The following is an 11,476-nucleotide window of genomic DNA, read 5'->3' as shown; positions in this document are numbered from 1 at the left end:
ACGCTTTATATAAAGAATCATTTATATGCTAAGAATGAGCATGTAAATAGCACCGACTATTTATTTTCATTCGATTGTTCTAGAAAATATTCGTGTGCATAATTTACCATTGATATTGTAATGATATATGTTATTTCTTGCATTATATATCTAGATAAACTATATTGTAAATGTCTGGTTTGTTTAATGCATAAAGTTCACATCCTCTTTTTTTAGATATAGGTTTTCTACCAATCCGAATGTGATAACGCTTGAAGTACAAAAAGGCGTTTTAAAAAATTCACCGGAAGTCAAAGTGGAGAATACTTTTGATTTTGACAGGTGCAAGAGAGGCGGGAAGCGCAAATCACTGATGAAAATGCGTTCTTAGCGATTCTGACAGGTTATGAAGGTGAAATATATTTATTCCAAACCAGTTGGGTTATAACAGTTGTACATTTTATTATAAAATTGCGTAGTTCTAAACGATCACAGTTGTCAGCTATTGAGCTGTTAAGTATTTTACAACTGACCCGGCGCCTTACCATGTTTGCTGCCCTAATAGAATTTAGCATGACACACCCCGTGCTGTTTTAAAAATAGTATTTTTTCCTGTGGAACAAAGAAATATATATATCGTTCTTTCCCAATCTGCACAATAGATTACAATTCTGTTCCTATACAAATGAAGCTAATATGAATTTAATGCTTGCCACTGTCTGCTAACAGTGTGTTTGATGTTTGGCTGTGAAAACAAGGGGATGTTAAGTCTTGTCTTCTTTCCAGTCTGTCGCAAAAAACTGTTTTACAAAATACAAATGTCAGACACCTCGGCCCAATGACACTTTGGCCCAGACCAGTCTATGCGAAAGTTTTTTGGACCACACAGGACATTCGGTCCTGTGTAATCAATGAACACACCGGACTGAACCAAATTTTGTCAGACCGAAAAACCTAATGTAAAAAAGTGAAACACGTGAAAATGCAAAACCAAGGGAATCTTATTTGTTATACTAGTAATACTATACCAGGGATCCCTCCCGTATAATACTCTAGACAGTCCATGCGGTTTTAATCACATTCATTTACGTATTTGGATTTGTGTGCTATTTTTTACTTATAACAAACATTTAAATGACGCCGCATCAAAATAGTAAAGCTCAAAACCGGACACTGAGACATCGGACATTCCGGTCCGGTGTAAAAAATGATGCGTCAGACCTGAGGCACTGCACATCGGTCAGGTCCGACGGTCCAATGTCTTTCGCATAGACTGCCAGACGTTCCGGCCCAAAATGTAGGACACTTCTAGGGGTGTGTATTGCTCAAGATTTTCCGATACGATACAATATTTTCTGATGCAATATCCGATATATTAGATATACAATGTTGTTAAGCATTTTCTGAAGTAAAATATCAAAATTTAGAAAATGAAGTGGTTTTTAATATCTTTTATTTCATAACAAAACAAACAATGACAATTAAAGTCTGAGGTCACTCCAATGTCACAATGTAAAAACGGGGATTAAAGTCTGAGGAATCTTTGATGTCACAATGTAAAAGCGGGTTTTAAAGTCTGAGGAATCCCCGATGTGTCACAATGTAATAGCGGGTTTTAAAGTCTGAGGAATCTCTGATGTCACAATGTAAAAGCGGGGATTAAAGTCTGAGGAATCTCCAATGTCACAATGTAAAAGCGGGTATTTAAGTCTGAGGAATCGTGTTCCTGTTAAAAGCCATTTTTAAATTATGAACTTCAATCCCGACTATTAAAAGGGCTATTTTTAAACTCGACATTATATCATATCGTCGAAACACTGTATCGTATATTGCTGAAGAGGCGTATACTGGTACATTTCAATACATTGATTCACCCCTAGACACTTCAGCCCAAATTTTTGAGATACTTAAAGACATTTCAGCTCTTCATTTTTTCTCCAAGACATTTCGGCCCCCCTTTTTTTTTTATGGCTTTTATATTGATCACACATAATGCGCTTTAACACACCTTCTAATGATTACACAACACAATGTGTAAATCTTATATCATAATCCACATTTTCCCACCATTTTTTATGCTTGATAAAGTTGGTGGCTAAACCACTGTTTAAATTGAATAATTAATTTGACCTTGACACACCTGGGAATAAATCAATAGACCGAAACCATGCTGAAAATAAATAATTTGTCCTATCACACACACCCTCCCGATATTGACACAAATATCTGCAATTTCTTAAAATCATTACATATGGATCTAAGATATTTAACAAAATATGTGACCTATCAGACGAAACAATCTTCCAGATAATATCATACATGCCAACTTTCAAAAATCTCTATGGGGGATTTTGCGAGCGACGACCTTTTTTCAAAGCTCTAAATTTGTGACATTTTGCCATGAAAATAATTTTTTGTCTTTTCAAATAAAATATCAATCTAGTCATTGTACATGTATCATATATCAACACAAAATCAAGTGTGTTTGACCATTAACTTTAACAAAATTAAAAAAAACCACTTTGAATGATATACATAATTATTTTATTAAAATCATCATCTATTTAGCAAAAAGTTAAAAACAAACTAGCATATCCTCTCCAACAATAAGTTTCATACATATTAACAAATAATACTTAAAGTTGCATCCTTTTACACCACATTAAACATGGCTGGACTATATATCAAAATTTAGATTAAAGGGACTAATTCACGATTTTCCCTAAAATTTTCTTTTCACTTTTAATGATCAAAATCTACTGTCTAATGTGTTTAATAGAGTTCACATAAAAATTAAGGTTATAAATTATCACAGAAGCTCATTTCAGAGAGTTTATTATTTGTTTGTAAACAAAGATTGCGGTATGTTATTGTTTACAAAATTTTCAAAAGAAATGGATGTTGATCTAAGTTTATTATATCTTTCACATTTCAATCATTTTTGGGGTAAATGTGTCATCTAAAAGTTAAAATTTGTGACTAGATGCAAAATTCAGATGCTTTATCAGGGATCGACATTAACAGTTGTCCGATTGCCCGAGGCAAGTGAAAACCCAGTTCGGACAAGTGAAACTCAATACACACTTGCCTGATGGGGCAAGTGATTATTTAAGTAGGAGATGTGATTATTATAATTGTTTTAAGCTTGATGAATATCAAATATTAGATCATAAAGTCAAACTCCATATATTGCTGTTTTCTTTACCAAATCATCAGATTATAGCGAAGGCCCATTCTAGAAGATCACACTGTATCACCGATTGACAGAGAGAGATAATTAGAGTTACTGATTGACAGGCTTATTATTATTAGAGTCTAAAATATTTCGGAAAACTAAGTTTTTCATTCGGACAAGTAAAACTTCGAGATTACTTGCCCTTTAAGGCAAAGTTAATGTCTATTCCTGTTTATAATTCACTGGTTTATTTGTATACATAAAAAAAATTGAGTCTTTGTTTACATAACACAGATTTAAGGCTAAAATGTTGTTTTCTTGTATTCAGAAGGTAAAAATTTTGGCTGTCAACATTAAATGAGTTATATATTTTATGTTTACCATAAAAAATTAAAAGTATTTTCATCAAAAATCGTGAACCAGTGCCTTTAAAGCACATGCATTTAGGTACTACAACACAGGTGGTCTTGCTTGACTGTAAGCATGGGCTTGCAGGATTTGACATTAACTTTTTTGAGCACTAGACCAATCGGGCTACTTCAAATGATTTTTGCTAGACCTGACCTTACATCCACTAGCCCTGACCAACTCTCCAGAAAAAAATATGATGATTCTCCATATCTAAATAGTTAATTTAAATTACAAACGTCACGTTTGCACTAAAATGCATTTAATTGTCTCAAAAAATTATTAAGTCTCGCCATTCAGTTTGATGCTTTTATATACTTTCAATCATATTTTCAGTTTCTTTAAATTCTTACCGGCACGGAAATTCTTTAATCCATTTAGAATAAAATGACCTCAATATTTTTTTTTTAAATTTCTATTTCATAAGCCCTGCTTTGTTTCTTCTCAATGTTTTCTTTTTTTCTTTTCTTGGGACATCGTTTGCTTTCCTTGACGACGAGGAATTGTATTTGAATATAGACATTTCCGCACATATGTAAACACCGAAAAATTGCTGTTTACGACGTAATTCATTAATTTGATAAACACTTTTTTATATTCAAATCAAATGAACTGGTTTTTTTTTAATGAAAATGAATTCAATAATTCTATCTAACCAAAACATAACTTTACACACTTTAACATTGTGTAGATGTCGTAGAACATCACTTACGACTGCGACTTATTAGAACTAAAAATATAGATTATGTCATGTGGATCAAAATTGCTCGTAAACTCTTTACAGTTTTTTTTTTAAAGAATAAAATATCTTATGATTTAAAGTTAAGTTTAAATTTGTTTATTTTTAAACACGACCAGTCGGACTAGTAAATCGACATTTTACCCGACCGGACCTATCATTTAGTAGACTCGGTCGGTCGGACGTGCCTTAATGTCAAACCCTGGCTTGCAGAGTCTTGTGGAAAAATCTGCAATGCAACCAGAAAAGGAGTGATCTGCCCTGCCACGAAGTTTGCAAACAAAACCTTTGCACCCTTGACATCTGAAATACCAGAAAAAAAATCATCAAAATATGTTTTTATTTGTAAATTGATGCTACTTGCTAATATAAAATTCAGTACAGGCTTTTGAGATTTACGCATCACAAAGTGTATTGAATACTACGCCCCCTCTAATTTTATAATACATTGTTATAGATTCGGATAGCCTATATTATTATAATTGAAAAATACATATTTGACATACCTATTGCATATTTTGGATGCTGTCAGCGAGAGATGAAAATCGGAAATGTCCGATTGTTTGGTGGTGACACCATCATCATTGTCATTCACATTAAAGAATATGTCAATTTGAAATCCGTCTTCCCAATTAATTACTATCAAAACATGCTTCCCACTTTCCAATAAACACCCCGACACAGGTAGACCAAGTAAATTATACCACCTCGAGACCACACGACACAGTTAAACAGCAATGGCTGGCTATTGTCCCAATTTCTGATTGGCTAGCCACAAAGAAATGACGTGGGATTTTAAATTCTGTTTGGAAATTGGGGTTTGTTGTCGTAAAGTGGGAGATATTTTTCGAAAATCAGGATTTCAGGATATTTTTGCATTCCCTATTGGGATTTGCACTTTCAACTGCTTCAAATCGGGAGAGTTGTCGTACATGTAAAATTTTAAATGTTATTTCTGTAGAGTTGAAATATCTTGAATGCGTTTATCCATAAAAGGAACTTTTTTTGAGGATGAATTAAAAGTCGTGTTTTTGGTTTTAAATTGAATTTTCATATTTTCATTTGTGACAAATGGAAACCCATAGTTTACATACTTATATATATATATATAATTGAAAATCTTTATTTTACATTTGGGCCGAAATGTCATAGGGTCTAAGTGTCATAGGGCTGAAGTGTCAGTGTACTATAATGTTGTGGAAATGCATTAATATGGGTGATATTGGCAAAATGAAAAATTATGGGTCTAAGTGTTTCAGACAAAAAAAAAATTGGCCGAAGTGTCTAAAAAATTTGGGCCGAAACGTCGATTACCAATACAGAGGTCATGAAATAGAGAGATCAAAACCTAATGCTTAATTTGGGGTACCACGAAATACCCTTGATTAACCAAAATATCCCCTAACACTACTGAAATGCCCCTTAAAACTATCGAAATTCCCCTGTCAATGTATACAGAAATGCATAAAAAACAAATGTTAAACATGATAAAGTTGATATGTTCAATTTTGATATTAATAAAACGTTAAGTTGTGATTCTTCTCATCGTGTAATTCTTCAGTATGTCCCTTATCCATTGACATCTGAAATGGTTATGGGTGTGTTGTCTGAATGCATACTTTAATTAATAAGATTAATATAAATATTCATTTAATCCTTATTGATTAATTACGTTGGATAATTAAGAATGTTTTACCAAGAGGTCAATATTTGTTGAAACATCAAACCACATACAACAGCTTTAGCAGACATTTTTTATTCCTTGATAACATGTTCTTATTAACTGTCACTTGTTTTCCTTAAAAAAAAATCACAATCTTGTGAGATCTGATTGCAAATGAAAAAAGTCAATCAGTTTTGAATATTATAAGGATAATGTTAGGAAAGAATGAATTTGTTGTATTTTTCTATTCATGTTTCGTCAGCTTGTGTTAGCTTTACCCTACTTACAACTTTGTAGACACTTTTGACTTCATTCACAATATCTTGACAATTGATATCTTAGTAAACCGAAGCTCCTGAAATAAATAAAAAATGAAAGAAGCACCAAAGCAGGGGACCACCAGTTTTGGAATTTGTTTGAGAGTGCTCAGAAAAATTTATTATAATCAATGTTTCTATTTTTAGAAATGCCGACAAAGCAGCAGTTGGACAAGGCAGCCTGGCAGTGGGCGGAGACAACGGACCCGGGGGACATCACCAATCAGCACATCAATACAGCTTACAAGTAAGAAATGCCACCTCACGGAGGAACGCTCACATCGAGATCTTCCTACTTTCCTTAGAAGGCAGATATTGACCATATCCCCCAAACTGTCTCTAAAACAATGAAGGTTAGATAGGTGTCTCGCAGTTGTTTACCTGTGACATGTTCGTTGTATGTTTATACATACTATAACAACAGTCAAAACTCTGAATGGGGTATATTGCTTTACACAGTGCCTGGAAACATGCCCTGACAATGAGGATCATTTATCACAGTATTCAGAATTCTTGTACCGAGTACAGCCATTGCTCAATGTACTTGGGTATATCTGTATCTTTTACTGACTTATTTTCACTTCATTTTATGTACATGTCTACAAAAGGATGATCAATATGGGACTTACTAATACTAAATAGTTTTATCAAATTGGGATTAAAATCAAAAGATTCATTTTTTCCAAAATGGATGAAAAGAGACTAACTTTTAGCTGGTCCCTGTAATTTCAATTTTTCCTGTCCAGAGTAGGTTGTATTCTGTGTATATACACCTGTACATGTAGAATTATTCATTTACTCAATTGCAAGTAATTAATATATATAAATATTTTATTTTACAGAACATACACAGAATTATTTTTGAAATGGTTTATTTTTATTTCTGTAAAAATATTGAATATATATGTTCAGAATTTGTTTTAATTTTTTGCAGATTGAACCTGAGACCTTGTAAATTTGAAGCCTGTAAAAGAAATTGTAAGGGAAATCCATTTTGCATAAACTGTATTGGTGAGCGTAAATGGTTTGGAGAAATCAACGACGACAGCTGGCATGACATTGAAGACCCAAACAACGAGCGCAGGCAAGGCCAAGACTTTGTAGGACTGAAAAATCTGGGTAACACTTGTTATGTGAACACGTTCCTCCAGCTCTGGTTCCACAGCCCGCCAATTCGACAAGCCCTCTACAAGTTCCGAGAAACAGATATCCGGGAAAAGGCAGATGAGGAGTGGCGACCCAGCAGTATAGGAGGACACCTGCAGGCAATTTTCTCACTACTGGAGTTTTCAGAACGTGCATTTATCAGTCCGGAGGACTTCATTGACCATTTAGGTCTGGATGCAGCTCTTCAACAAGACGCGCAGGAGTTCTCCAAACTTTTTCTCTCCCTATTAGAGGACTGTTTGTCTCAGCAGGAGGATACTGCAGTACGTAACATCATTCAAGACCAATTATGTGGGGACTATGCCTATGTCACAACGTGCAGTGGTTGCAATAATTCATCACAAACACATTCCAAATTCTATGAACTGGACCTACACATCCAAGGCCACAAGACGCTAGAGGACTCCATCACAGACTTTCTGCACGAGGAAAAACTAGAGGGAGATAATCAGTACATGTGCTCCACCTGCAGTAGCAAACAAAACGCAAAGAGAGCCATTCAGCTGAAGAGACTTCCTCCTATTTTAAATTTGCAGCTTCTCCGATTTGTTTTTGATAAGAAAACGGGGCACAAAAAGAAACTAAATGGTTTCATACAGTTTCCTGAAACGTTGAACATGAGCAAGTTCATGACATCAAATGGCAATCTTTCCGTTAATGACAATGCAGCAAAAGATGGATACATTTACAAGTTGAAAGCCGTTCTGATCCATCGAGGACCCTCAGCATACAGTGGACATTACATAGCACACATTCTGGATGAAAGTTCAGGAGTCTGGTATAAATTTAATGATGAAGAAACGACCAAGATGAAGGGATCAAATCTCCATCTTGGAACAGAAGAGGATTTGCAGGAAACCTCTGCCAAACAGAGGGGACGAGTGCCCAAGGGATATCACTCCTCCAGAAATGCTTACATGTTGGTGTATACAAGACAGGTGAACCCAGAAGAGAAAGACAAGATCATTGATATGAAAAATGCAGACATGAGTTACCTCCCTGGGTACATGGTGGATTATGTTAAAAATGACAATGAGAAATTTGAAATGTGGGTGGCAGAGCTTCTCATGATGAGGGACCAGAATATAGAAAATGGGAAGGAGAAACAAGAGGAGATCCGGCAGACGTTCAAACGCCTGGTGGTGGGAGAGGAAGACCACGAAACTTACAACTTTGAATGGATAAGTCTTCCCTGGCTGACGCACTGGCTGGAAGATCCGAGAAAAGCCAAAGCTGTAGATAATAATTCAGCTTTATGTCAGCACGGAAAACTTCACCCAGACAGAGCAGGGAAGATGAAATGTGTCCGGTACGAAGCCGTACAGAGTTTGTATGAAAAGTACAAGGGTGGACCACGTTTGCCAGGTGATAAATCAACCTGTCTTATTTGTGTGCAGAGTCGTTGCAAGGTCATTCGTACCAAAAGAAAGATGATCGAGGATGAAAAGTTGTTCAACACGATGAAGAAAATGGAAATTCCCTCCCTCACAGAACCTGCATATTGGGTGGGGAAGTCATCCATGAGGAGCTGGAAACGCTTGGTCTTAGAGCAACTGGAAGATTTCCGTGAAGATCGAGACTCTATAGAGCACGGAACTGATAATGAAGCAGACCAAAATGAGCAGTCGACGAGTGGTACGACAGAAATAGCAGCAGACAAAAGTATGGATGTTACTGGGGAGACTAAAGATGTAGACCGGGAAAGAAAGTTCAATGAAACGGAAAATGGAGACAAAGTTTTAGACAAGGCAGATACTTCTGCTGCCAATGAGAACATAGAAAGCTCTCTCCAGTTTAATGAGGATTTGTTATGTGAGCTTCACGGTCAGTTAGATCCAGACCCTTCATGCAGGAAGTTAATACCAGAGAAAATGTGGATTAGACTGAGGGAATATTTTCCTGACTGTCCAGAGTTCCCTAGTTCACATCCAGTCTGTCAGAAATGTTGTGATAAAAATAAAGAAGAGTCAGAAAATCAGAACATGAATAAAAGGTTAGCTCAAGTGCAGAAAGCTGATTTAGGCGATCTCTTCAACGACAGAAAACGGCCAGTGAAGCTTGTAACGGGAGAGGAAATATTCGTAGTCAATGCACAGTTTGTGGAGGACTGGAGACGGTTTGTGAGAGATCCAAGTAAAAGCGAGCCCGTTTCGGAAGTGAAAAACATTCGGTTGCTTTGTGAACATCGGAAATACTTGCACCCTCCGCCGAACAACGGCGCGGATCTAACGGATAATTTTGAACTTATATACTTATGGCCGCAAGAGTTTGAGAAATTGTTGGAGCATTTTGTGATGGATTTCGAGGTGTCCGTTGTCAAGTACGAGGAGGAGGACGGTTCTGATCACATGATCACACTTCCAGAAGTTTGTGAAGAGTGTGTGCAAGAGCGGATGAATATGATTGAAATGGCAAAGTATGTGTACAAGGACGCTACAGTGTTCATACGGAAAGCCGTTAAAGACAAACAAGGGGATACGTCCTCTGAAACTACGAAACAAGACTACCCTGATCCCGATTTCTGCACGAACGACCGGCGAAAATCCGAAAGTGAGGAACCGCCCGAGAAGATGCAAAAACTAGACGGGAACGGCGTGCGGAAGAGTCAGCGCCATCGGAAAGTTCGCGGCGAGAAGGAAGTGAAAGTGTCGTCTGATCAGACGTTAAGAGATCTTAAACTGCAGCTGATGAAGTTATTCTCTGTGCCGCCATTTGACCAAAATCTATCCATTTCTGGAGTGTCGTTAGTAGACGACAAAGCTACGCTCGGGAATCTCCGCATAGCGCCGGGCGACATCATCATGCTTCAGGCGGACGAACCGGTGGAAGATCCGGGCGTTTTACAGGACTTGATGAACGTGTCCGGTGTACCTGAGGCCGGTTTCAAAGGGACTGGTCTCCTAGGAAAGTGATTTTGTAAAGAAGTGCTTTAGTTTAAATTGTAATCGATTTTTGGCATTGAAGATCATGATTTCAGAGTTACCCCCCTTGTGTCGTCAGCGCGGTGCACTACTTGTTAAATGCATGCACATATATATATATATATGTATGTACATCCTGGATGTATTAAATTATCATGATCATTGTAACTTCGTTTCAGCAAAATTTCCTAGATCTCAATCTGATTCAAATTTCATATCTCCAATATCATGTTCCGACGCACATGATCTATTCATTATCGATTGATCAAGAAGAAAGTGCATGAATTCCTTTGTTTTGTTTGAGTATAATTTTTGTTTTAATTGTAATACATGTATGATGAAATTATTATAGTGTTCTGTTTATTATATATTTTCATTGTAACCATGGTAAACATACTGAATGAAGGGCGTAAAATGTGAGAGGAGGAAGGGGGTGAAGATTTCGAACATTAGAATATTTCTGTAGATTGATGGAGTCCTTATCGAAATTTAGAACCCCGCCAAAGCACGATGTTCATCAAAATCGATTGGTAATTGTTGCTCTCAATATCTACGATACGTATCCTGCCGCATCTACATGTGTATCGGGAAAAGGGGTGGGGTCATAACTTGATCTTCGCTAGCCAAGAGTTTTCGGTTCACTCAGTTCTTCATTAAGCTGAAACCTTTGGCTAGCGAAGATGGAACTTCTGAAAATAGTGTAATGTTTTGTATGGGTTTTTTTTATGCTATTGCATGTAATGTACACAAACATGCATGTACTTTTGAATTCAGTGGGCCAAGATTGAATAAGGTTTGTAACCTGCAGAGTGACACAACAGTAGCTACTCGCCCTCGGATTTCCATTTTTATCATTTTGAAATCATGCATTGGTGACATTTAATGTTGCAAGGAAAAAAAGTGAGCAATAAGCCCAAAAGTTATTAAGACCGGATATGACCACAAAAATATACAATACTATTTGGAAATAACGAACTTAAAATGCGTAAATAGAATGTCTCATGCTATAAAATGTTCCCTCCTTTACTACATTACGAAAGGCATTACGATGTGTGAAAAACAACTTATTGCTGCATTTGTTTAGATTCTTGTGCTCGGGCGGGGCTG

General features: G+C 36.4%; 1 protein-coding gene across 1 annotated transcript; it reads left to right on the top strand.

Annotated features, from left to right (window-relative positions):
- The first annotated feature begins 263 nt into the window (after window positions 1-263).
- LOC125655025 (ubiquitin carboxyl-terminal hydrolase 48-like) lies at window positions 264-10,716 on the top strand. Its single transcript, XM_048885140.2, has 3 exons — window positions 264-391; window positions 6,429-6,528; window positions 7,216-10,716. Exons 2-3 carry the CDS (start codon window positions 6,431-6,433, stop codon window positions 10,358-10,360), a joined length of 3,243 nt encoding a protein of 1,080 aa, XP_048741097.1. The 5' UTR covers window positions 264-391; window positions 6,429-6,430; the 3' UTR covers window positions 10,361-10,716.
- The last annotated feature ends 760 nt before the right edge of the window (window positions 10,717-11,476 follow it).

Source organism: Ostrea edulis, chromosome 7 (genome assembly GCF_947568905.1).
Source record: "Ostrea edulis chromosome 7, xbOstEdul1.1, whole genome shotgun sequence".
Classification (NCBI taxonomy): domain Eukaryota; kingdom Metazoa; phylum Mollusca; class Bivalvia; order Ostreida; family Ostreidae; genus Ostrea; species Ostrea edulis.
This window is presented reverse-complemented; position numbering and strand designations above follow the sequence as displayed.

Coding starts and splice junctions, on each gene's coding strand:
- LOC125655025 (XM_048885140.2), top strand. CDS start 6,431: ATGCCGACAAAGCAGCAGTTGGACAAGGCAGCCTGGCAGTGGGCGGAG. Junction 6,529..7,215: donor CACATCAATACAGCTTACAA/GTAAGAAATGCC, acceptor AATTTTTTGCAG/ATTGAACCTGAGACCTTGTA.